This window comes from Cynocephalus volans, chromosome 3, assembly GCF_027409185.1.
Source record: "Cynocephalus volans isolate mCynVol1 chromosome 3, mCynVol1.pri, whole genome shotgun sequence".
NCBI classification, from domain to species: domain Eukaryota; kingdom Metazoa; phylum Chordata; class Mammalia; order Dermoptera; family Cynocephalidae; genus Cynocephalus; species Cynocephalus volans.
Genome location: NC_084462.1, coordinates 74817767 through 74844498, shown reverse-complemented (window position 1 = coordinate 74844498; position 26732 = coordinate 74817767). Strand labels below are relative to the sequence as shown.

The following is a 26732-nucleotide window of genomic DNA, read 5'->3' as shown; positions in this document are numbered from 1 at the left end:
AAGTAAAACAGTGCCATCTACATGGTAGACTCTCAACAGATTTTTGGGTTTTTGGTTTTTTTTTTGGGGGGGGGGAGGCTGGCCAGTATGGGGAACCCAACCCTTGACCTTGGTGTTACAAGGCCACTTTAACCAACCGAGCTAACCAGCCAGCCCTCAGAACAGATATTTTTAAATGGATGAATCAGTGAATAATGAAACTGCTCTCTCCAAGTTCTGATCCCTCCACCTCTTTTCTATGTCTTTAGTCTGTCCCCACCATCCTCATAACCACTGCCCTGGTTCAGGTTCCACCACCTCCAACCTGGATTTCTGGAACAGTCTTCTACCCAATGGACTTTCGTGTGTCTCTTGCCCTAGTCACTCTTTTCTGCACACAGCAGTCATGAAAATGAGCTTGTAAAATGAAAATGAGGGGCTGGCCCGTTAGCTCAGTTAGTTAGAGCGCAGCCTTATAACACTAAGATCATGGATTCAGATCCCCTTACCGGCCTGCCACCAAAAGAAAAAAAAATGAAAATGAGATTGTGTTACACCCTGTTTCAAGCTTCAATATCCCCCTGCTACTTGCAGGTGGAATTTCAAATCCCTTAGGCCCTAGAGTTCTGGCTCCTGTTGCCTCGTTGGTGGCATCTTACAGAACTTGCCCCCGCCCCACACACCCTTCAGACATAGGACCACACAAAAACTGCTTAGTTTCTCTCACAAGTCAGAATGTTCTATTAGTTCTCACTTTTTTTTTTTTTTAAAGATGACCGGTAAGGGGATCTTAACCCTTGATTTGGTGTTGTCAGCACCACACTCACCCAGTGAGGTAACTGGCCATCCCTATATAGGACCCAAACCCGTGGCCTTGGTGTTATCAGCACCACACTCTCCCAAGTGAGCCACAGGCTGGCCCTAGTTCTCACTTTTGTGAGATGTTCCCTCTTCCTGATCTCCCTCCACACCCCACTTCCATCCAGCTAGCCCTGCTAGAATGCGGACTCTCATCACACACTGTGCTCTTTATCAAAGCCCTTCTCAGGACTTGCCTACCCTCCTACTAGTTCATCATCTCTCTAAGGCAGGACCTGGAGAATCTTGTGTGGTCTGATCACACAATGCTGTCAAAACAGGTTATTTAGTAGGGAGCATAAACTCTAGAGTCTGGCAGGGTATGAATCCAGCCAAGTGACCTTAACCAAGTAATTTAAATTCTCCAAGCCTTGGATTCTCGATCTGTAAAACGAGGATAAAATTGTATCTATTTCATGGATGGGTACCTACTTTTGTCAGGGTTAAATGAGATACATGTGAAGAGTTTATTACAGTGAGCAGATAACAAAGGCTCCCTGAACTCTTTTGAGTAAATAGACAATTCCATGATCATGTATTGGAAAGCACCCCCACCTAAGAGTCACTCAGTAAGGGTTGGCCTGTGAGCTCACTTGGTTAGAGTGTGATGCTGATAACATCAAGTTCAAGGGTTGGATTTCTGTACAGCTCAGCTGCCCCCCTCCCCAAAAAGCACTCAATAAACTTTGTTGATTGATTAAATGGTGCACATGCAAGACAGCATCACTTCTACTGCCAGAAACCTTCAAGGATTTCCCACTGCCCTGAGGTTATAATATGGTCTTCTCAACACAACCTACAAGGCCCCCCTTACACACACACACACACACACACACACACACACACACACACACACACACACACACACACACACACACACACTACATCGTTTCATGCCTCTGCGCCATTGTGCACACTGTGTCCTCTGCCTACAATGCCTGTCCCACTACCTCTTTGTCCTGGTTTTGGTGCTCCTCCTCTGAGCATTTACTCTCACATTTAACACATGCCATTCTCATCTGTTTACATACCTTTCTCTCCCAGTAGAGAGGAACCCTGATCCCTGCCATACCTCCCAGCCATTAGTGTAGGGCCCGATAGTCAAGGCAAATAGTGTGTCGAATAAGTGTATGTGGTGCAGAGGCAATATCAGAAGGCCAGCGTGGGCTGGATGGGGAAATGGGCCAGAGTGGATATCAAGGCTCAGTCCCAAAAGTGATGGTGCTGGCTGAATATCAAAACAGACCTGACCTCACTGTGCCCACCTCCCCCCCGCAATGGGTTGTAACATCTACTGCAGGTAGAATCTGATTTTCCTCAGGCATGGGGTGCAACGCTGCACAGTTCTGCAGACTGAGGGAATAAAACCATGTGGTGTCTGCAAGAGGTTGCGCATACACCCACTTTCTCAGATCCTCAAGCTTGATTTTCTTCATCCCTTTACATAAAGGAACCCAGGTCCAGGCATGAGGGAAAAGTTGCCCCCATCTCCTTCCCCCCTAGCCCTGGGGCCCCTGACTGCCCTTTTCCACACAGGGCTGGAAGTGGCCTGGGAGCCTGAGGGCAGACAGAAGGCAGTAAAAGGAGAGCTTGGTCAACTGGCAAAACTGCTGCTATGGCAGCCAGAGCCAAAAGAGGTCACCATTGATCCCAAACGCACTTAATTCTCCCTGCTGTGGCATGGGGCAGGGTTGACCAGAAGAGCTGAGGGGGAGGAAGGGGGGAAGGACGTGATGGAGGCTGGAATGTACCAGTCACTTCCTCTCTCTGTGCCTCTGTTTTCCAGTGTAAAAGGAGGGCGCACGGTATAACTAAAGCCATTCTCTGCGGGTCCCTACAACTCCACTCTCCAGCAAGATTGTCAGGGCTGCAAAATCACCGCTGGAAGTGGCGGGGGTGGAGGGGGTCGATCCTCAGATATGGAACCAGAGATGGGTTGAGCGATGCCCAAGGAGGGCAGGAGAACCTGCGTTTGGGGACCTCTGAGAGCCAGGCCTTCCCCACCCCCCATTCCCACCAAAGGGATCCCAGAGTCCAGACTCTCAGCCCCAGGTCTTCCCGTTACACGACCCTCCGGAAAGCGACCCGAGCTCCCGGCCCCACCCAGAGGTTACAGGGAGAAGAGGACCAGGCCATCGCATCTGTCCCGGCGACTGGGAGGAAAGAGGAACATCTTTGTGCTACCATCCCAGGGCAGTTTGGCCCAGTCCCAGAACCCCAGCCGACTCGGTCAGAAGACCTCAGATGTACCAGCCACCACTGCCACCAGCACTCAGTCCACCCCACCCCGGCCCCGCCCTCGGGCCCCTCCCGCACCCCTCGCCTCCGCCTCTGAGCCGGAAGCCCCTTCCCTCTCCTCCCGCCTCCTCTGTAGTCTATCCTGGCTCCGAGTCCCTCTCCCTCCGCGGGCCCGGGAAACCTCCCTTCGCCCCGTCCCGCCCTCTTCCTCCAGCTCCAGCTCCGCCCGGGTTCCTCCGTTCAGTCCCGGCCCCGCCCCGCCCATTTCCCGCCCCAGGCCGGGGCCTCCTTGCCCCTCTAGTCCCCTCCCCAGGCCCCGCCCCGGCTCCCGGAAGCCTCTCCCCGCCCCCGGCCCCGCCCCCCCGAAGTTTCTTGGGCCCCCGGCGGCCGGCGGGACAGAACGTGGAGAGCCGCCGCCCGGCCGGGCGTGGATGGAGGTGGCGGAGCCCGCACAGCGCCGCGAGTGAGCGGCAGAGCGGCCGGACCTCAGCGGACTCACCATGGAGGACGAGGTAAGGGCCAGGCCCGGCGGGGGGGCTGGGCTGGGGTCTTCGAGCCCCTCACAGGGTTGGGGTCCCGGGCTCAGGCCCTGGTTCCTGCCCGCCCCACTCCCGCCGGTCCCGGGACCCCCTCCCCCCCGTTGCCTCCGCCCCAGGCAGACGGGGCGGGTAGGGATCTTCGTCGGGCACTTCGCAGACCGCGTCCTCCTCCTTCGTTATCTCTGGCTTTCCTCACCAACTGTGGGGTATAGTGGCTGTTATTGTTCCCATTGGATAGACGGGGAGACTGAGGCTCTGGCGAGTTTGATGACTTGCTGAAAGTGGCCTGGGTTGCTGGGCTCGAACCCCGGTTACCGTTAGTTTCCCTTGCTAGTCAGGTTGGATCCTAAGGGGGCAGCCTGTGTGCGTGTTTGTGGGGGGCGGTGGTGTGTAGGTTTTGAGACCCCTGTCTCAAGGAATTTGAGGCCGTGACCGTGCTTTGGTGGCAGGAGGACTGGAGAAGTTGCTTTTTTCTCCCTTGTATAAGTCCTCGTGAGTTGCCTTTCTCCCTGTTCTCTCCCCTACCCCACATCTGTCTGAGGCCACTGTAGCCCAAGGATCAGGCTCACCTAGGGCCTGATCCTGGCCCCTGCCTTGCCCATATCCTTGGGAGGGATAACTCCCAGAGGAGCTGAGGGCTGGACCAGCAGTGCCCCTTAAGTCTCCCTTTACATCCTCAGGACACTCTTGGTCTGAGGTGGGGTCAGGCATTCTGACCTGTGCCCTTTGCTTGCAAACTCAGTTCTTCCAGCAGCCCCATCCAGGAGTCCAGCACACAGCAAGTGCTTGATGTATGCCTGTGGAATGAATAAGTTAGGAGGGGACTGCTAGATCTATCTTCTTATCCCCTGAGAGGGTTCCAGTTTCTGCCCCTCCCAGTCCAAGGGAAGGGGATGTGTCTTTGCCTGGGTGGGTGGAGAGGAAAGGGGAAGCTCTCTTTCTTGGGACAATTGGCCATCTGGGGAGTCCTGGGTAGACAAGGCTGCCTGAGACCCTCTCAGTGCCCATGTCTCTACTTACAGCAGCCACTGTCCAGGAGCAGCTAGACTGTTTGTCAGGGTTCCTTTCAGGCCAGGACCTGTATTTCTGTGGGATGGTAGATAAGTCACTTCCCCTCATAGCCTCTGTTTCCTCTTCTGTGAAATATAGGGTCTGGTCTCCTCCCCCAGGCCTGACAGTATGATTGTGGCCCCTTCTCTCAGAGTGGGTGGAGGTTGGGGACAAAATCAGGACATTGTGATTTGCTGTGATTTCTTTCTTGCTGTCAAAGGTGGGGCTGCTGTTTGCCCCAGGCCCCTACTGCCAGAGCTGGGCTCTCAGGCTTTGGCCCCTCCCCTTCTCCCAGAGGTTGTGGGTCGGGATTACTCCATCGCCTGATCTTGCTCTGGCCACCGATTAAGGGAAGTTCTCCTGGGGCCTCCTGGGCCCAGCCCAGCCCTGTGCTCCCTCTGGTCCTGAATCTCTAACACTGCTGCTTTCTGACTCCCAGATGCCAAAAGTTCTCTGAATACCTGGGCTGTTTAAAGTCTTGCCTACTTTACTCTCTTCTGTCTCTCCCTACCCTCACCCACTACAAGCCTCACCCACACAGCCAAGGGCTCCCTATCCCTTCCCTCCCCTTTGGCATCCCTAACTCTCCTTTCCTCCCACTTCTCCCAGTAGCTTCCTTTTGTTTCTCTAGGCCCCAGTGCCGGTCTTTGTTTCTCTAAAACACCTCTTAGATCACAGTCACCTGCTGTGCCCCATGACCCCAGATCATAATATCACCTCACTTCCACATGGCTTTTAGCCCTTCGGCTAGCTTTGAGCGTCCTCTGTGCCCCAGCCACCCTGGGACCAAGCACCCTCAGCCTCAGTAATCTCCTCTGTGTAGTGGGTTGGTAGTCTCTGACAGGCTGGGGCTCGGTGAAGAAGTGCTGGTCTGGGCATTGGACATCTGCCCACATGTCTTCTTTGGGTCTCAGTTTCCCTATCTGTGAAATGAGAGGGGTGAGTGACCCAGAAATGTATGTGCAAAAACTTTCAAAACTGCAGATATCAATGGGGTATTGTTGCTGCCTCTGGGGTAAAGTTTGGAACCCTGGACCTAGGCTTTCCTGTCTCTGCCTTGGGGCTCTTCCCCCCTGCCCTCCAGCAGTATGCCTTTCCCTGGCTCAGCCTCCATTGGCTCCAGGTTGCCCACCTGCCCTCACCCATCTAGAGACAGGCAGGGCAGGGTCCTGTCCCAGTACTGGTTTTGTGATGTTGGGCTGATCTCTTGCCCTCTCTGAACTGCACTGCCATGGTGTGTGTCTCTTCTCATTCTCAGTGCCCTACCCAAACCCTGCCTTCTGCAAGAGCTTTCCAAAGTAACCCTTATCCTTTACCCCGCCAGAGAGCTAGGACTGGGGGATCGCTTTGAGTAAGTGCTATGTCTCAGCCCTCTCAAGCAAGGGATGCCCACCCACCCTCCAGACTGGGGACTTCCCTTATCCAGGGTCTGTGTTACCCCCATCAGACTGGACGTTCCCTCAGGGCCGAGCCTGTGCCTCTGAATCTCTCTGAATGCCCTGTCACAGGGCTCTGACATGGTCAGTTCTTAGTAGAGTTTGGTCAGAACATCATTGGATTTAATCACAAGGCAAAGGTTGTCATAAGCTGCCTGTGATATGAGGTGCCAGCAAGGTTTCTTCTGCTGGTCTCTCTGTCATAACCTATGTGGTGGTTTTCTCTTTCTATGTACAGGGTTGGGGTGACCTGGCTTTTTTTTTTTTTTTTTTTAATGATCAACCCAGACACCCTCCCGTGTTAGGCAAAGGGGAGTCAGGCTGGTGCCAGAGGTGCCTCAGGTGCTGCTCACAGTGGCAGTAGAGGGCCTAGGTGAGGATGGATGAGAAGGGAAAGGGCAAAACAGAACAGTGGTCAGCTGGTCAGTGAGGAGAAAAGGCCAAAAAACTGGGCTGAGCAAGACAAAACCTCTCCTGTGAACCTTGCCAAGGGGAGGGGCCCCTTATTAAAACTTACTGGAGCATAGCCAGGCCCCCTGGTGGGGAGAGGGTCTGAGGGGCAGGGAAGGGGGCTGGGTGGAGGGTGGAGGCAAATAGGACCCTGGCCTCTAGCCATGCTTCCCCTGGGTGGCTCTTGCCCTGGCTAGGCTTTGGTTTACATCAAAAGCAGCCCCTCAGTCATCCTCTCCTCCATTCCAAAGTGCCATCCCGCCTAGTCCCACCCTGGTCCCACCCATCCTTGAAGGCCGTGGTCTTGCTTCTCTAGCAAATCCAGTCATGGTATTTGTTGGGCACTGGTGTGCTATACCTAGCCCAGAGGTGATGGTGATCAAGGCACAAGGTGCCAGCCTTGCCCCCAGGGAGTTTCCAGCTGGTAGGAAGTTTTCATGGATCAGACAGTGTATGAGGCAGGCAGGGGAGGTCACAAGTGGAAGGGGTTTAGAAAAGGGTGTGAGATCCCACAGGGTGGTGAGTGGGCCACCTGCAAAGCAAGAGGCGAGCTTGGAGCTCTGAAGTGGGAGATCGGCAGCAGCTTCACACTCCACAGTCCCCACCGTATTGTTGAAGAAAGACGAAGAGTCTGCCCATCCAGGGCACGGAGGGCCTAGGAGGTCGCCAGCAGTGCTGTATTTGCTGGTAGAGAAGTGTGAGTGTGTGAAATGTGGGGGTGGGTTTTCCCAGTTCTTCTCTTCCAGTCCTGGGCCTGTTGATAGCCTGCAGGGGTCACTAAGAGGATTAGAACCCTAGGGGTCACATAGCTCATGGGGGCTGAACATAGGGCCTCAGTATTGATGTAAGGAGGGGAAGTTGGGTGCATGATAGGAAGGAAAAGCCTCCTTATTCTTGTCAAAGGGCCCTGAAGCCCCTCTTCCCTTGGATAGGGTGGCTCATAACTGGTGTGTAGGCAAGCCTCCCACTTCCTCATTCCTGCATCCGGGAAGACCATTGGGACCATCCCACTTCCCCATTTCTTTTGCCATCTGTAAGTTAGGGAAAGACCCTGAGGGGGCACTCCGTATTCCTGGAGCTCCTAGAGATCTGAGGCCAACAGCTGTAGTCCAGAAAGGCCTTTTCTTGAATTGGGAACTAGGCCCAGGGAGAGGGTCACTGAGAACTAGAGGTGGCAGTGACAACAACATTAACAATGATGACAGCTACCTTTTACTAAGTTTAGAGTATCCTAGCAGCTGCTTTATATGCCTTTTCTTTATTCAGCAGCAAACATTTATTGAGCACTTATTGTGTGCCAGCTACTGTCTAGGCACTGGGGATACAGCAGTAAACAAAACAAAATTCCCTGTCCTCATGGAATTATACTCCTTACAATTTCTACTGTTAATGTCTCGATTTTACAGATGAAGAAACTGAGGCTTAGACAGGTTAAGTGGTTTGCCTCTGGTCTGCATGACTTGGGCTCCCAAGTCCAGACTCCCTTCCACCAGAGTGTGCAATTCAAGGCAGGGTGGGACACAGTGAGAATCAGACTGGTGCTCCCCTGCTGTGATAGAGAGCAGGGGAGCCAGCCCTGCCCAGCTCCTGATAGCTCACCACCCTTGTAACCTGTCTGGGCTTGTCCTTCTAAAGGCAGCTGTGGCCACAGGGGATCCCTGGGGAGAGGCGTGCCCCTTTTTTGAATTTTATGTAGATTTTAAGTTAGTCAAAATTAGTCTCTACTAATTTCCTTCTAGCATCCTCTAGATTCTGACATGCTCTTGACTCCCTTTCTTCCACACTCCCCTTTACACTCACTACTCTGGGTACCAGTCACTGAAGCAAAGTGGTTAGCAAATTGGGTGTATTTTTATTTTCACTTCACAGATATTTCTTTTTTTTTTTTCTTTTTCTTTTTTTTTTAGAACACTGCCAGGAGCTGGCCATTTATTTTATTTATTTATTTTTTTTTTTTGTCGTTTTTTCGTGACCGGCACTCAGCCAGTGAGTGCACCGGTCAGTCCTATATAGGATCCGAACCCGCAGCTGGAGCGTCGCCGCGCTGCCAGCGCAGCACTCTACCAAGTGCGCCACGGGCTCGGCCCCACAGATATTTCTTGAGCACCCATTATGCGTAAAAGAACAGGGCTGGGTGCTGGGGACCCAGAGGTGAACCCAATCCCAGCTGGTAGGCATGTACCTGGTGCCCAGCTAACCAAGCAGGTCATTGATAGGGCACAAGACGTCAGTGGCTGTCCTTGAGGCTCCAGGTGGGTCCAGGAGAAGGGCTCGAATTTAACTCCTGTACCAGGCTGTGGTTGGAGACAGAGTCCCTGGAACCCTCACCAGAGGGATGGCCGCCCTGAAGTACTGCCCACTGTGGTGATAAGGACACAAGAGCCACCTGCTCTGGGACAGGAAGCACGGGCTGCAGAGTGGGTTCTGTAGGGTGGGGGTAGAGACAGATTGACATTCAGCCTGCCTGACTCTTGCCATCCTGCTGATTCTGCTTAAGTGTCCTCTCTTCTGGGAGGCCTTTCTGGGCCACCCTAACCTGGACCAGGTCCCCCACTGTCTTCTCGTTACCCCCTGTTCTTTCCTTCATAGCATTCCCACTGGTTAATGTGTTTATGTCTGGGTATTGATTTGTTCAGCTCCTCCCCCACACCGTGACTCTGTGTGGGTGGAGTCTGCGTTACTTCCATTCCTCCATGACCTAAGCACTCAGGACATTAGTTGACTGGTTGGATAAACACATGGAGGCAAACTGTGGAGTCGGAAGAGCATGGGGTCAGAGAGATCTGCTTTGAGTTCTGGCTCTCTCTAGCTGAGTGACTTTAGCAAGTCATCTGTGAGCTTTAGTTTACTGTGACGTGGATAGTGATGCTGCCCCCTTGGAGGATAGTTGTAAGAGTTAAATGAGACGACTATGTGCATAAAACATAATACAGTGGCTTCATATAAGGAGGCTGTTGCTATTACTACTATTATTATTTCTGATACTGAATTAGGAATATCTGCCTTGGGGGTTGGGGGGAAACTCACATAGGATGATGTTATTAGGTACCCAGCACCGGGACACATCTCTTATGTGGCCTGTGGACTGTGTGGCCCCATGGTAGCAGCTCTCATGACATGTCCTGCTGCTGTCTTACAGGGCGTGAAGGAGGGCAGTGAGAAGCCTCAGGGAGCACGGACAGCGGACAAGGCTGGCTGGATCAAGAAGAGCAGTGGGGGCCTCCTGGGTTTCTGGAAAGACCGCTATCTGCTCCTCTGCCAGGCCCAGCTGCTGGTCTACGAGAATGAGGTGAGGACCTGCTTGGCCCTAGGTTTGGGGGTTCTGGGGCAGGGCACAAAGTGAGGACAGCTCAGGCCAGCAGGAGGACTCCAGGACTGGGGCTGGAAGACCTGCTCCACTTTTGACACACTGTGCAGCCTTGATTGCCTAATCTCTAGGTGTCTGTTCACAGTATGGGGGAGATACTTCTACAGGCAAATCTAGGGTTCCTGGATGAGAGGCTTTTTGAGCGAAACGTACATCTATTGTGCAAGTCTCCTCAACTGTACACCCATACACCATAACTTCCTGTCCCTGGGCAAGGTTCCATATACGTGAATGTTCTAGAAAACTGAAGCCTGCTCCATTCAGCAGTAGTAGTAGAAATAGTAATTGGCACTTATACTTTTTGGAGCTCTTATGTACCTCTCTTATGACATTCACAATTACTCCATAAGAGTGGTCATCGTGTTACATTTTACAGGAGAGGGTAGTGAGACTCAGGGTGGCAAAATAACTGTTTACCATCTCATAGTGAGTGTTTACATACAGAGTCAGATCTAGAACTAAATCCAGTGCTCTTTCCACAAAGAGACACCAGCAAGTAAACTCCAAATCTTATTTTTGATGGAAATTCTCTAAAATATGTTAAAAATTCTCTGCCTCCTTCAACAGTGGGTGCCAGCCTAAATTGAATCTTTCCCTGATGGTTCGGAGTCCCTTATCAGACTGTTCCTGGTACTGCCAGACTGTACTTTTCAGCTTTTCTTCTTCTTTAACATCAACCTGTCAGTTGCCACTTCTGTGGTCCTTGTGCCTCCAACAGTTCTCACATCTAGTTTCAGTAGGCTTGGGATTTGGACAACCAGGGATGCTAAAATTGTGTGAATTTGCTGAGAGTCAATAAAGCTCTAGGAGAGAGGTGAGGAGGAGAGGTGGTTTTTCTTTGTAGATGTTACTGTTTGTGTTGAGGGGTTGAGGCTGTCTGAGTGGCCATCCACTGAAAATGGGGTGTCACTATATGCCTTTGGCAGATGAAATATAAAGGTACTTAAAAAAAAATACGAAGATACTTTAAGAAGTTCATGGAGGGCTGGCAGGTTAGCTCAGTTGGTTAGAGTATGTTGTTGTAACACCAAGGTCAAGGGTTTGGATCCTCCTACCGGCCAGCTGTCAAAAAAAGAAAAAAAAAGTTCATGGAAAAATGGAATTAAAAGACAATGCTGGCTGTCTGGTTAGCTCAGTTGGTTAGAGTATGCTATTGTAACACCAAGGTCAAGGGACGGCCAGCCACCAAAAAAGAAAAAGAAAAAGATAATGGGAATCTTTCCATGAACTTTTTTTTTTTTTAAAAGATGACCGGTAAGGGGATCTAAACCCTTGACTTGGTGTTGTGAGCACCACGCTCAGCCAGTGAGCGAACCGGCCATCTGTATATGGGATCCGAACCCGGGGCCTTGGTGTTATCAGCACCGTACTCTCCCCACGGGCCGGCCCTTTCCATGAACTTTTTGAAGACCGCTTACACACAGGGAAGAACTGGCCTGGGGGCAGAAGGATGAGCGACCTTCCTCTCTTCCTCATCAGCCTCTCTCAGCCTGCCTCAGGGTAGCTTGGCTAATTCATATTTGTTCCAGGCCAAGAAAGATTGGGCAACCTGGATCTGAGTGTTTAAAGGAGCTGCCTTTGAGAAGCACCTTGCCTGTCCTGCCTGAGTCCCCAGGCTCATGAGTTGGGGGTGTCAGAGCAGCAGTGGGAAGAGGGCAAGAGGATGAGAATGTCAAAAGAGACAGCCCCTCAGATGTTCTGTACTGCTGCTCACACCAAATTAGGATGTGTCATAGTTGGGAATATGGCAGCAGGGAGATGTTTTTATAAATAAGGAGGTTGTCACAGCTTCCTCCAGTGCCAGCTGCCACAAGAGTTGAGTGACAGGCTCTCAGTTGTCTGCCCCTCAGGCACTGACAGACTTGTCCTGGATTGCCTGTCCACATCTGGCCACGGCTGGAAAATAGGAAGGATTTCTCATCCCCCCAACGTGAAAAACCCAAATCACGCTCTTTTAAAAAAAAAGTCACTGTTAAATACCTAAATGTAATTTCAAGAACTTAGCACTTGGGGGTGGGGGAGCTTGGTCCAGGGATAGGAATTGAGAAATGCTTATTTGCTCAATTCCTTTCTGTTGTAAGGAACTAGGCAAGTGCGAATGGCTCTTGGCTGTTCACTGTCAGAAATGCTGACATTCCAAAGATGCTGCTCCCGCCCAGTGCCTGCTGGTTTATCTGAGCTGCAGAAGCCCTGGGATGATTCAGCGTTTCGGGAGGAGATGAGATCCAGGACAGACAGCTATGGGGAGCTGGGTGGTAGAGATGGACCCAGGCAGAGGAGGTTGCATGCAGACCAGTGGTTGTCCAGTTGGGGGAGGCCTGTAGACACAGGGCAGGTGAGCTGCTCTTTCTGGAGTAGGCTCCTTCCCCAGACAGCTTCCCTTCTCTGGCTGCCCAGGCAGGAGGAGACTTCCTGAGATCTCACTCTGGGTCTGGCACTCGTTCCACCAAACCGGTCCTGTGTATGTCCCTCTTGAGGGCTGCTTCTTGTAAGGGATTATGGGGGGAACAGAAAGGAGAGCAGACCCACAGAGAATGGGGTAGAGAGAGATGGCAAAGCAGGGAGTTAGGACTATGCTTCCCCATGACTGGGCTCTGGCCCTTAGCACCTAGTTGGGTGCCTGCACGTGGCAGGTGCTTGTAGATGTTTGCGTGCCCCCAGTAGTAAGAGATGACCTCAGAGGAGGGAGAGCACCAAGGCCCAGAGCACCTGGAGGGCTAATTAAAACTCATATTGCCAGGCCCGTTTTTGTAAGTTTATGATTCAGTTGGGATGGGGCCCGAGAATTTGCATTTCTAACAAGTTCTCAGGTGGTGCTGATGCTGCCAGTCCAGGTGCCACACTTGGAGGACCACTGGTGTAGGGCAACCTATTGATAAGATACTGATCAAGCCATTGGCTCTGGTTAGGAGGGCAGTGTGCTGGAAAGAGCCCGGCCTGGGAGTCAGAGGATGTGGGTTTCAGTTGGGTCTTGCCCCTTGTATTTGGGTCTGTGCCTCTAGGGGACATCACTTCACCTCCAGGCCTCATTCTCTCCATCTACAAAATGAGTAGATACTGAGGCTGTAGACTTTCAGGGTTATTGTGAGGCTCAGGAGAATCAGGGCTGCAATAATGCTCACTCAGTGTCAGGTTTCTTGCTGTTGGACATCAACAGGAGTTTCCTGGCTGGTCTCCAGGGTACCCTCCCATGCCCCAAATGGTCTTCTTTGGCTTCTTTGGACTCTCCAGGATGAGAGTGTGCCACAGCGACGAAGGTGTTCCAGTGGGTCTCACTTGGAAGAGGGACCAGTTGACCACTGTTGAGGAGGAGCTTGTCCCAGGCAGCTTGCAGGAGAGTCACCTGATGGGTAGAGCTAGTGGAAAAAGCACTCAAGTGTCAGGGCTGGCGGTCAGGAAGGCAGCCTGGCTGGTGTCCAGGGATGGCTGGAAGAGGCTGGGCATTGTCCCTGCTGCTGGCCCTTCTAATGATGAGGCCTCAGAGTGGCAGTCTGGGGCTGGGGTGGGGTAGGATGCTCTTGAAGGAGCCCTTGCCCTCTCCATTGTTGATGGCCTACAGCCTAGGGTGAGGGGGCCACTCTCCCAATCCAGGGTTCAGCTGAGGAAGATTCCAAGTTGGGGAGCCAACTCAGAATCACTGTGCTGAAGGTGGGGTATGTAACCCCTCATGGGCCTTGTTCACACTTCCCTCTGGCTCTTCCTGGAAAATTTCTACCCTCCTCCCCCCCGCCATTTATGACATCCTGCATCCCTCTTCCAGGCTACCTCTTTCACAAGTCTCTGCCTGGCCTATGGGCCTTCACAGAACCCCAGGCACACTTTTCTGAGTCTCTTCACCTTCTCTGTTTCCTCTGGCCTTATGCACACTGTACTCAGCCCTTAGGCATATACCCACCTCTGGGCTATATGCCCATTTCTCATTTGGCTGGTGAGCCCTGAAGGCATTTCTCCAGCCAGCATGCATTGAGCATTGTCTACCTGCCAGGGTCTGATACATCCTCTTGGTGATTGACTGGCAGCCTGAGGTCTTCCCTCTGACCCAGTGATGACCTCACTGAGTGGGATCTGGGTCGGCGGCACGGCCTGGGTGGTTGAGAGTGTTAGTGGATCTAGCTCTCACCAGCTTAGGTCCCCACTGTTTCCCTCCCCAGGACGAGCAGAAGTGTGTGGAGACAGTGGAGCTGGGCAGCTACGAGAAGTGCCAGGACCTTCGAGCGCTCCTCAAGCGGAAACACCGTTTTATCTTGCTTCGATCCCCAGGGAACAAGGTAGGGAGATGCCTGCTGCCACCTGACCTTCCTCCAGGCCAGGATCTGCTTGGGAAGACCACTCCTGGAGGGCTAAGGTAGGCTGGGCACTGCAAAGCTGCTGTAGGTTTCCTGTTGAGCGTGGGCTGGAGCTCAAACCCATTGGCTGCCATAGGTTGGACCTTTTATTCATTTAAAAAGGTCTCGGAGTCTCCCAGCCCCTGGTTGATAACAGATGTACTTAGGGTTCTGCTGAGAGACCTCTGCTCCCTTCTCCTCTTTCCAGGCCCTGGGGCCTCCATCTCAGGTGGCAATTGGAAAGTAGTCTTTGGGAGGTGGGGGCCATGGCCTCCCCCACACCTTGGACACAGGAGGCCCAGGGCTGAGGCAGGAGAGCTATGGATAAGGCCTCCATCCCACCAGTCCTCCGACTCTATGATGAAGTCTGGGGCAGAAGGGAGGGTCTGGCTTCCCCTTCATCCCAGGCCTTCCTGGGTGGGCCACCCCTCCTGCTCTCCATCTTGGACTTGGGGCTTGAAGGCCTGCAGCCCCCAGCTTCTCTCCCTTGCACTTTCCTTTCTCAGCTGCAGCTGGGGAAGGTCTCTTGCCTTTGAGCTTCTTTCCCTGAGACATGCTGTGTGTACAGATGAAGTCTGCTGTTTGCACCACTTTTCTCTAGCAGGGAGTGGAGTGGGTGTTGACACATGGTGTAGTTTCACAGATGTCAGGAGGGAGTTCAGATTGGAGGCTGGCGTGTACAGCACCAGCTGGGCCACGCCTTGCCCTGTCCTCTGCATGTCACATGGAGCCTTGAAGAGTGGGCTGAGTCACAGAGGCTGGGGGTTGGGGAGCAGGTCTGGTCTGGGCCTACTGGAAGCCATTCTGTTTCTGCCTTAGCTCTAGGGGCCAGGAATCCAGTCCTCTGTGATCCCCAGGGCCCTGGACCTTGGAGGAGACCATGATGCTTTACTCATTAACCCTTTGTCCTACTCTGCAAGGGGTGGGGACAAAGAAGCAAGACAACAGTGGAGGGGGCTGTGGAGCTCTGATACTGGGGAGTTGGAGGATGTACCCCAGTAGGGGCAGATTTATAGTGTCATGAGGGTTCATGGGGCTGGGCCCAGGTTTCACTTGACATCTCCTGCTTAGGGATCTTTGAGGACAAGGAGAGTCACACTGTGGTCTTTCATGCCCTGGTACCCTTACCTGGTCTGGAGCCCGCTTCCTCTCTGAGTGGGTGCTGTATGTGTGTTTGAGAGAGATGCAAAGTGCATTTCATGTGAAGGTCTGACCCTATTTGTCTGGCCTATATGTGCACTTCTTTATAGGCAGGTGAGTATTTGCCTGGCCGTGGGTCTGTCTGGGTGTGTGTCTCCTAGTGTGTTTATGTGGATGTGGTGTGGAAGGGTGTCTTCCCTCTGTCCTCTTCCAGTGCTGCTCTGTGGGCCACCTCCCTTAGCCAGCTCTGAGAATCAGCTGGTGGTAGACTAGGTGGGTCGGGCCCAGCTCAGGGTGGGACATCACTTCAGAGAGGCCTGTTTGTGCAGCTGTATTCTCCGCTGCTTCGTCCAACACCCTCCCTCCCAGCCCCCAGCCCTGCCAAGAGTTCAGGTTGGCTCTGGGTGACTCTGGGATCAGGACAATCAATCAGGAGATAGTGCTGTGGAGCAAGTGGGGGCTGCAGGGTAGAACAACACACCCTGGTTCCAGCTCAAGGGCCCTTGACCCTCACCACCCCAGGAGCTCACCCAGAGAGTGGGGGCTCTCCAGAGGTCAGATGGTGGCCCTGGCCCAGAGCACCACATCCCCCTCCATCCTGTCACCCTCCCTTCTTATCACTCTGGGTGTTCCCCATCCTCAGTGAGGCCTCCAGCCTTCAGGGAGGTCACATGACCCCGGCTGTCTGGTCCTGAGGCCGCCTTTTTTTCCCCTCTAATCAAATAAACAAAGACTCCAGTGTCTTGCATACCCCTCTCCCCCTGCCTCTCCATCTCCACACCCCTGCCCATGAGGTCACAGGCGGACGCTGCCAGGAAGCGGGGTGGCCACTGCTGGGCCTTGCCGCCCTGCCGGTCTTGGCCAGCTTGGCCCTTTCCTCTTTCCTGCCTCCTCTTTTTCCTCCACCCTTTTTCCTCTCTGCCATTTTGTCCTTCCCCCTTTCCCAGGCCTTGTCGGCCTATTCTGTTGCCAGTCTTTGTGGCATCTAAGCTCCTAGCAGGGCCTATGGCCCTGTAACTTCTTGGAATGACTTGTGGTGTGACCTGTGCAGCCTGTGGCTCTTCAGTAGGCAGGTGGGGGTAGGGCCAGAGGTGTAGTTTCTTGGATTCTAATTGTTCCTATTCTGATCATCCTTGTGGAATGTTTGGTGGGGCTGGGTCCCATATAACCTATGGGAGCCCTTTGGCCAGCATTGTAGTAGGTCTTCCCTGAAGCTGTTTCTCTCCCAGGGTAGCAGAAGCTGTCAGAGGCCACCACCCTCCCTGCAGTCTGCTTCAGGTGGGCTGGCCAGTGGGGAAGGGGCCGAAGCTTGAGTTGGGTCCAAGTGTTCTGTTCTTGTCCCTTTGAGGCCCAGAATAGTGGAGGGAGCAGAACTTGGCGATCTGACTCCCAGGCTCTTGCTCTGCTCCTCTCTTGTTCCATTGGCTACTGAGCTCAATTGTGTGCTTCTCAAGCTCTCTGGGATGCTAAGTTCTGCACCAGGCAGGGGGCCCCCCAGCTTGCAGCCTGTGAACAGGAGCAACAGCTGGGGTCAGAGAGGCTGGCTCCACACCCCCTGCTTGGCAGTTCCCATCACAGGACTGGGTGGCCTTTGCAGACCCTGGGTGCAGTGTGGTCTCTCCCTGAGCCCCCAGTAGCCCTGATGGCTAGACTGAGAGACAGTTGCCAGGGTGCCCTGGGTTTCTGACTTAACTGCAGATTTGCTGCCAGGATCGAATTTACCCTGGTCATGCAAATGAACATTTGGCTGTGTCTGGCATTGGGGAGTGGGTGGGACCCAGGGCCCTGTATGAGAGGAGGCAGCAGCAGCCGCCAGGAGGAAGTTATATAATGAGGATGCTGAGGGGCCAGGCGACTGCTGCAGTGTTACATAATCGGGAGAGTGGCGGGAGGGAGGGCGCCATCTAACACCAGGGTGGGGGATGGGCAGGCTGGCGACCGCCAGCAAAGAACTAGGACATCTTGAGGTCAAAGAGGAGGCAGCGGCCCAACACCAGGGCAAGGGAAGGAACCTTGAGCCGGTTCATTCATTTATTGGCTCATTCATTCAGTAACTGTTTACTGAGTATCTACTATGCGCCAGGCCCTGGCTTTCATCATATTTAATTTTAACCTCAGCATTGCTTTATAGTAGGCAGTGTCATTCCATTTTACAGATGAGGAAACTGGGACTGTTTTGTCCAAAAGGAAGGCAGCGGTGTTATTCCTATTCCTGAGCATTCACTTTGCTCAGCTGCAGATTCAGCACTTTATTTTATTTATTATTATTATTTTTTTTAAAGATGACCGGTAAGGGTATCTTAACCCTTGACTTGGTGTTGTCAGCACCACGCTCACCCAGTGAGCTAACCGGCCATCCCTATATGGGATCTGAACCCATGGCCTTGGTGTTATCAGCACCACACTCTCCTGAATGAGCCATGGGCCGGCCCCATCAGCACTTTAGATACATCTTTTTTTCCCCAATTTTTAAAAATTGTGGCCAAATACACATAACGTAAAATTTACCATGTTAACCATTTTTAAGAGTAGTTCAGTGGTATTAAATACATTCATGATGTTCTGCTCCCATCACCACCATCTCCCTAACTCTTTTTATCTTGTAAAACTGAGACTCTACCTATTAAGCAATAATGCCCCATTCTCCCTCCCCACAGCCCCTGGAACCCACCATTCTACTTATGTCTCTATCAGTTTGATTACTCTGGGTACCTCATATAGGTGGAATCAGGCAGTCTTTGTCTTTTTTGTGACTGGCTTATCTAATTTAGCATAATGTCCTCAAGGTTCATCCATGTCATAGCATGTGTCACAATTTCCTTCCTTTTTAAGGCTACTGAGTAATATTTCTGTTTTTATTTTGTGTTGGTGGCTGGCCAGTATGGGGATCTGAACCCTTGACCTTGGTGTTATCAGCACCATGCACTAACCAAGTGCACTAACTGGCCAGCCCTGAGTAGTAATATTCTGTTGTATGCATACTCCACTTTTTGCTTATCCATTCATCCATCGATGGACACTTGGGTTGCTTTCACATTTTAGCTATTATGAATAATGCTGCTATAAACATGGATACACAAATTGGATACATTATTTTTTAATCTTCATGGCTCTTTGAGGCAGGTTGTGGAGGTATTCTCCTTTACAGATAAGGAAACTGAGGCTCAGACAGCTGTCAGTGGTGGACTGTCCAGCTCAGAGCTCTGCTATTCTGTCTGCCACACCAGGCAGCCCCTCAGTTTGCATGGCCTTCCTCCTTCCTCTCATTTCCTGGCTGTCTGTTGGGCCTGGAGGGGACAGGCCTCTCTGAGCTGCCCTCTGATTCTAACATAGGAGCTCAGAGCTCCTGCCTGAGATGGTCAGGTGTAGAGTGGGGAGTCAGGAGTCCTGGGATGTACTATAGGTCACTTTGGCCGAATTCCATCCCATCTGCTGAGCCTCAGTTTCTTCATCTGTATAATGAGATTGGAATTGACCCCCACAATGCCTTTCTCTTTTACAGTCCATGATTGAAAGCCAGAAAGGAGACCCTGGGGCTTTAGGAGTCCAGAAATATTTTTAGTTGGGGCCAGGGCTGGACGTGGGACTCAGTAGGGAGCTGAGGGTGGCCCTGGGTCCAGTGGGCCCTCATGTCTGTCACTTCTGTCATTATACTCAGCCTGGTGTGGCTGTAGACTGAGACTGTTCTTACTTTACTAAGAAAACTGAAGCCCAGAGATCAGGCAGCTGACCTGGAGGAGTCCAGTGGAGTGGGACCAGATCTGGGCTGTTTCCACAGTGCAAGGCTGATTCTCATCCAAGCCTCTGGCAGCTGCATGCTGGGGCAGAGCCCCTTCTCTGCTGGATCTTTCTCCTCCCTTGCCCTTAAGCCTGGTGTCAGACCTGTTCTAGGGGTCATTTTGGTTTGACTTTAGGATCTGGGGTGGGAAGTAAGACCCCAAATATGAGCCCTCTTAATGCTGTCCATCCCACTTATCTCCTCCACAGGTCAGTGACATCAAATTTCAGGCTCCCAGTGGGGAGGAGAAGGAATCCTGGATCAAAGCTCTCAATGAAGGGATCAACCGAGGCAAGAACAAGGCTTTTGATGAGGTACAGTGCAGTCCTGTGGACTCTATGTCCCCTTCTCCACCGTGTGTGAACTAGGAGAGGACCCTGCCCCACCTCGTCCCTGATTACCCCTCAATTATGTCACTGCTACAAATGTTGGGGCATCTGCTGTTGTCACAATAGCCCCTCAAAGTAGGTGGTGGCGTTGCATTTTATAGATGAAACTGAGGCATAAGGAAATTAAGTAACTTGTCTTAAATTAAAAAGCAGGTAAGTGGCGGGGTAGAATTTAACTGGTGGCAGCTGCGCATCGTTTCCACCCCAGCCTCAGCTGACAACAGCTTGTGGGTCCAGGCTGGAGAGGGCTGTAGAGAGCTCCTTTTTCAGTTTGCCCATCAAGTCCAGCCAGGCTGACTCCCAGTCCTAGGCCTCCTTGTCTGTCTGCAGTGACCCTTGGCCCTGCAGATCTCAGCTCCCTGTGTGTAGTGGTGACTATAGCAACAGTGACCACGATCAGGCTTGGGGCAGGCAGGGTGTCCCATGGGGCCAGGATATCCTAGAAAGGATTTGTTTTTGACATCATGGATCTTTAGCTATTTGCGCTAAAATGGACATGAGGGCCACCTGGAGAGTCTTCTTGGATTGCGGAAGACTGAGGCTTGAGGGGAGTGAACCTTCCCAAGCAACTTCCCTCTTAACCCTCAGGTTCCCTGACTCCCAGCCCATGGCTCCTATGTTGTGTCCTATGTAACAAGGTGTCATGCTCAGCCCTTCGCTACCTAGGGAAAGTGTTCCCATTTTGCGGGAGAGGGAGGATGGGACATAATGTGGCGATTGGGGAAGGCCAGGAGCCGTGGCTGGGCCTTAGCCCACAGTCTGGGCAGAGCAGGGTCCACTCCTACTGAAGAGCAGAGAGAGTTGGCCCCCCAGGTGGGCCTGAGACTCTACTCCCCATCATAGGGACAGGCCACTCCAGGGTTTAGAGTCCAGATTTTCTATATGAGTCTTACTCTGGGGCTTCCCAGCTACTCCTGACTCCCTTTCCTTCCCCTCAGAGAGGAGATGCTGCCCTCCAGACACCCAGGCCCAAGGGCAAAGTTCCTGCTCTTGCCTGGGCTATCCCCAGGGATCCTGGGAGAGTGGCAGAGGCCAGGACAGACCTTTTCTGCCAGGGAATTGTGGGCTATCTTCTCTCCCCTCCTCCCACTGAGCCCCAAAGCTGCCTCAGGGTTGCTTATATATTTGCAGTAGACTGAGGAGCAAGGACTGATAACCCATATTCGACCAGGAAGACTGAGGCAAGGAGGGCAGCTGCAGGGAGAGGGAGAGCCTCAGGCTCTGCAGAGAGACCGCCAGTGGCAGTGCAGGGACATGGAGAGAACCAGGGAGACTCCTCAAAGAGAGAGAATGGTGGGGCGCTGACCATGCCTCTGAGTCAGGTTGATGCCTGTGTATTTCTCTCTCTCTCTGAGGCCTAGTGGGGGCTGACCTGGTTTCCTCTCCTTCTCAGGTAAAGGTAGACAAGAGCTGTGCCCTAGAGCATGTGACCCGGGACCGGGTGCGGGGGGGCCAACGGCGCCGGCCACCAACGAGAGTCCACCTGAAGGAGGTAAGGCCTTTTCCCCAGCTCAGACAGTGGGAGGTCAGGTGAGCCTGGGACCCCAGCTCCTTAATGTGGCAGCCAGGCTCGGGGCTACTGCTTTCCTGAGGACACTGGGTGTTGGGGCTTCCTGAGTGGTATGCAGGAAGTGTGATGGAGGCACCTGTGTTATATGTGCTCAGGATGTAGATGTCCCTGAGCCCATACGTAGCCTTTTTCATTCATTGATTCCACAAACAGTTCTTAGCCAGAGTTGGTGCCAGAGGGAAACTGAGGACCATGAGACTAGTCCCTGTCCCTCAGAGCTCAATCTCCAGCTGGAGAACAGACCTGTCCACACACTGTCCCAGGCAGAGCTGTGTCTAGTTTTTGTACTAGAGGAGGGCCCTGGGAGGTCAGGACAAGAGGGACCACAAGGAGCCACTGGCATCTGAACTGACCCTTGGAGGACAGGAAAGATTTCTGTTGGCAGACTTGGAGTGGGGTATTCCCAGTGGAGGGAATGGTGTGAGTGGAGTCACGGGACAGGACGGTTCAAGGTGTGCTGAGAGCTTGGGAGATTGGTCTAGGAAGGTGGGGTTTGGGGGAGGAAATTGTAGAGGTCTTGAAGTCAGGAGCTGGGAACAGGATGGAAGGGAGCATCGTGGCGGTCAGTGTGAGGCCCTGGGTAAGGTGGGTTGGGTTGAGAGAGGGAAAGGTGGGGGGGGTGGAGAAGGAGAGGAGGGAGGCGGGCCTTCCAGGGTCCAGGAGGGGATGAAAAGGGGATGGGGAGACATTGGGAAGCAAGAGCCACCTGGGATTCTGTTTGAATATGGGGACTGGACAGAGAAGGAAGGCTGTCAGAGGAGCCCAAGCCCGGAGGCTGGGCGAATGGAGGCTCTGAGCACAGGGAGTTTGGGAGGAGGTATGTGCAAGGGGGAGGGGGAAGGGAGGAGCCTTTTTCAGGCCAGTAGAGCTGATGAGGGGAGAGGTTTTGGAAGTCAGGAAAGAACCTCAGCAAATGCTGTGTGTGAGGGTTGGAGGGGGGCAGCCAGCAAGGAGCCAAGGAAGAGGAAGCCAGAGAGAGATGGGCACAGGACCCAGGGGCCACCAGCCAGCTTGGCAGCCGCAAGTCACAAGGGCAACACTAAGGAACAGGCAGGTGGTGACCTTTGCAGCAGATTTTCTAAGAGGAGTCAGCTCAGGGCTGTCGTGGGGTGCAGAGCTGGGGTAGCTGGAGGGAAGAGGGTATCATGGGAGGGAAGGACCCAAGGTCATCAGAGGGTTTGTTTTTGAGAAGAGGCAGCCTGTTCCTGTCTGTCAGCTGAGGGAAAGGAGCCTGCAGAGGGAAGGATCGAAGTGGCCAGAGAGAAAAGGAATGCCTGAGGGCGGAGGCTGGGGCAGGGCCGGCCTTGGAGGGAAGGGCCCTGTGAGGAGAGTTCTGGGAGGGAGCTCTGTGTGTGTCTGTTGGGGGGGTGTCTCTGTGGTGGTCCCCAGTGTGTGCGTGTGTGTGTGTGTGTGTGTGTGTGTGTGTGTGTGTGTGCACGTGTGTGTGTGTGTCGGGGGGTGTCTCTGTGGTGGTCCCCAGTGTGTGTGCGTGTGTGTGTGCGCGCGTGTGTGTGTGCACGTGTGCGTGTGTGTGTGTGTCGGGGGGTGTCTCTGTGGTGGTCCCCAGTGTGTGTGCGTGTGTGTGTGTGTGCGCGTGTGTGTGTGTGCACGTGTGCGTGTGTGTCGGGGGGTGTCTCTGTGGTGGTCCCCAGTGTGTGCGTGTGTGTGTGTGTGTGTGTGTGTGCGTGTACATGTGTGTGTCTGTTGGAGGGGTGTCTCTGTGGTGGTCCCCAGTGTGTGTGTGCGTGTGTGTGTGTTGGGGGGTGTCTCTGTGGTGGTCCCCAGTGACTGAAGCATATGTCAGATCATTGGTACATGTAAAAGGGAGTGAGAATCCCAGCCAGGACCCTAACCATCTGAAAGATCTTGGAAAAGCCACCTGCCCAGTCCTGCTCCGGGGCGTCTGGGAGGGTCCCCATGACTGTGGGGCTGCTGGGTGTCCCCGCAGGTGCCTGGAGCTTGTCGGGGGTGGGGGACAGTTGCCTGCTTGGTGTGGCTGTTCTCCTCTGGCAGTCAACTGTGCTCTGAGACTACATCTGATGATGCGAGGAGAGCAGGCACAGGCTGCTGAGCAGCTGAGCAGGGGCTGGAGAGGGGCTGGCAGATCAGACAGGTCTCCAGGAAGGGCAAGCAGAAGCGAGTGAGCTTGAGACAACTCGGGAGACCTGTATTTGACTCCTTGTCCTGTCATCATTTGGCTGTGGGGATCCTGGGCATGCTGGGGGTGGGTGGGTTGCAGAGGAGCGACCTTCCCAAGGCCATACAGCTAGGTAGGGGTCAGAAACAGGGCTGGAGCCACGTCCCCTGCCACTCAAGCCATCACAGTTGCTACTAAAAAGAGTGGTCTCTCTCACCAGCTGGAAGAAACCAGGCTGGGACTCCGAGAGGACACCCTGGCTCTGACTTCCTGGCCTATGACTCCAAAACAGGGAATTCTGGGGTGAGGGAGAGGGGAGGATTCATCAGGATACTCCAGCTTCAGATCCAGTAGCCTTGGAAGCCAAAGCAGAGAATGTAGGGGGCGGGGGACTGGGGACCTGGGCAGCCTGGCGAGGAGAGCTTGAGAATGCTTGTAGGTGGGCACACCTGACCCAATGGTCAGTCAGTCAAGATGACACCCATATGCTGTCCCCCCACCAGGTCGCAAGTGCGGCTTCTGACGGGCTTCTGCGCCTGGACCTCGATGTTCCGGATAGTGGGCCACCCGTGTTTGCCCCAAGCAATGATGTCAGTGCAGCCCAGCCCCGGGAGACACCCCGGCCCCCCATGCCTCCTGCCAAGCCTTCCCCTGTGCCCGAGACAACCAGCCTTGGTGACAGCATGCAGAGAACCCCAACCCCTGTCTCAGCAAGCCCTGAGGCCCACCCTGAGAGCCAAGGGGACTCAGAGACCCCAGCAGGGGAGGACAGTGGTTCTGAGCAGCCCCCCAACAGCATCCTGCCTGACAGACTGAAGGTGAGCTGGGAAAACCCCAGCCCCGAGGAGCCCTCTGCTCCAGAGAGAGCAGAACCGTCCCAGGTACCCCATTTGGAGACTTCTGAGGCTGTCCCCAGGGAGGGTGGGAAGCCCCCTACACCTCCGCCTAAGATCTTATCAGAGAAACTGAAAACCTGCATGAGTGGGATGGAGGCTTCTGGGCCAGTCCAGAATCCTCGGGCCCCTGAGACCTCTGCCCCAGGCTCAGCGCAGGTTTCAGTGAATGGCGTCGATGACAGTCCTGAGCCTGCCAAGCTATCCCAAGCTGCAGGCATCCCAGGAACTCCCCCAAAGGATGTGGCCACATCCTCAGCACAGCCCCTCTGGGAACTGCCACCTCAGCTCCATCCGCGCTGCTCTTCCCTTGGAGACCTGTTTGGGGAAGGCCCCCGGCATCCAAGGCAGCCCAGGGAACGGCTGTATCGGGCTCAGCTGGAGGTGAAGGTGGCCTCAGAACAGACAGAGAAACTGTTGAACAAGGTGCTGAGCAGTGAGCCGGCCCCTGTGAGTGCCAAGACTTTGCTCAGCCAGGCTGTGGAGCAGCTGAGGCAGGCCACCCAGGTCCTGCAGGAAATGCGAGATTTGGGAGAGCTGAGCCAGGAAGCACCTGGGCTGAGGGAGAAGCGGAAGGAGCTGGCAACCCTCTACAGGAGAAGTGCACCCTAGGCCTGCTGGGATGGGGTGAGGTCCCTCCTGGCCACCTGTCCATCAAAGCCCAGCCCTGCTGAGAAAGGTCCTTCTGCTCAGGCTGTAGATGGACCATTGGGCATGTCAGGGTTTGACCTGAAGAGACTCCTGGTGTTTTTCCTGCACTGCCCTGGCCAGTGGTGCCAGGTGCCACCCAGGGCCATTGTCTGGCTCTCTGGCCCATCCCCTGAGCTCTGGGCTTGGTCTGGGAGCACACTCTTGGGACCTACGTGCTTGTGAGGTTGTTCCAAACTGCTGCAGGGCTTTGGTGCAGCACTTGGGGTTTCTGGGGGTGGCATCATCTCTGCTCCCCACCTCCAGTAGTTTACATTCTTGACTTCTGAATAGAGCACAGCTGAGCCTCCCTACAGTCCCCATTTCCGTCCGATATTCCCAAGCAGAGAGCCTCATGGCAGAGGCAGCCCCATAGCCAGCCCCCTCCCACCTATTCCAAGTAGCTGCAGAGGCCTTGGGTCCAGGCTATAGGTTCGTACCTCAGCTGGGTGAAACCTGGACCCTGCTAGGGCCTCTTGAGGCAGATGGAAAGCATCTGTGGGAGGAGGCCATCTGCTCTGTGGCCCCTCTCTGGGTCTGTTTGCTTTTCTGCAAAACCAGGGCATTTCCTGCAGTCCCTTCCTCTCTGGTGAGCTATGATTAGAGGGCTTAGAGCTGGAGGATTCCAGGGCAGAAGAGGGACTCGAAGGGTCTCCTAGTCTTGTACCTGCCCCTGGACCACCTTGGGTCCAGCCTTGCACATTCCTGAAGAGGCAAACCTCAGAGTGGCCCGAGTGTCAAACTCAGAAAAACCTGTGATAAATCAACCTTCAGAAGAGAATCCCCCCAACTTCTGTGTCTCCCAGGTGGGATTTAGCTGGGTCTCTGTGGTTCCTCTTCAGCCTAAACAGGTCCAGTGTCACCATCATTTCTTCAAATGCTGATGGGTGTATGTTGGGTTCTGAAACCACTTTGCTCTTCCCTCCATCCCTCTGGTTCGGGCCCCAGATGGGTGGCTCCTCCTTAACTTCCTAGAGGAAGGAGCATTTTTTCCTTTCCTTGTCCTGGTCCATTCCTGTGCCCTGGTCCTCTTTCCTCCTCCTGTCCCCCATTGTCCCTGGCTCTGGGAGCACATCCAGTGTCCACCCCGCTGCAGCAGCTGGACTGAGGGCAGAGCCCCCACACCCAGACATTCTCCCTGGGACCTGTGGGGGTGGGAGCAGCCTCCAGCAGGACCTGCCCAGGAGGTTTCTGCATGTGCACTTTTGTTTACTGAAAGAGACTGGAGGGTCACAGCAGCATGCCCTGGCCTTTCTGCCCATTGTGCCCATTTCCAATCACCAGTCATGCCCACTGAGGCCTGCCAGTGCAGGTCAATGCCTTCATTACTGTACTGTCACTTTGTTCTTGGGGGTGGTGGGCAGGGTTCAGGAGGGGCAGATGTCTGCTCTGGCCTGCACCAGGCAGGGACAGTAGTGAGCATCAATGCCATGGCTTCTGAGGACCCCTCAGTCTCCCCAGACCACACTCCTTGGACAAACTGGGTTCTCATGCCACGGTCTGCCTTTTCCTTCATCTGTCTCCAGTACAAGAGCGAGAATGGCATCAGGTACCCACAGCCACATGATCCCTGCCCTCTTTCCTTAGGGAACAGCCTTCCTCCACCAGCTGCCAGGGCTGTCTGGGGCTTTGGCCAGGTCACTTACTTCCAGGAATTAGAGCCTCAGTTTCTTCCTCTCTCAAGTGACCAGGCTGGGCAGGTAGTTCTGGGGCCACTTATGTGGCTAAATGCCATTGGTTCCCATGGGATCCCCAGGCCTTAGTAACCTGGGCCCCAAGGGGGAAGCCGGCTTCAGGGGAGGGGAAAGGGGCACGGGAATAGGCAGGGGCTGCCTTGCGTGCCCCCTTGAGGAGGATGGCATTCAGTGTCTTCTGCTGATGAAGCGCCTTTCTTGA

The 26732-nt window shown here is 53.8% G+C and overlaps 1 protein-coding gene across 1 annotated transcript; it reads left to right on the top strand.

Annotated features, from left to right (window-relative positions):
- Positions 1 to 3486: 3486 nt before the first annotated feature.
- PLEKHO2 (pleckstrin homology domain containing O2) lies at positions 3487 to 26732 on the top strand. The gene is made up of 6 exons (XM_063090624.1): positions 3487 to 3587; positions 9690 to 9839; positions 14069 to 14185; positions 19370 to 19474; positions 20943 to 21041; positions 23760 to 26732. Exons 1-6 carry the CDS (start codon positions 3576 to 3578, stop codon positions 24759 to 24761), a joined length of 1485 nt encoding a protein of 494 aa, XP_062946694.1. The 5' UTR covers positions 3487 to 3575; the 3' UTR covers positions 24762 to 26732.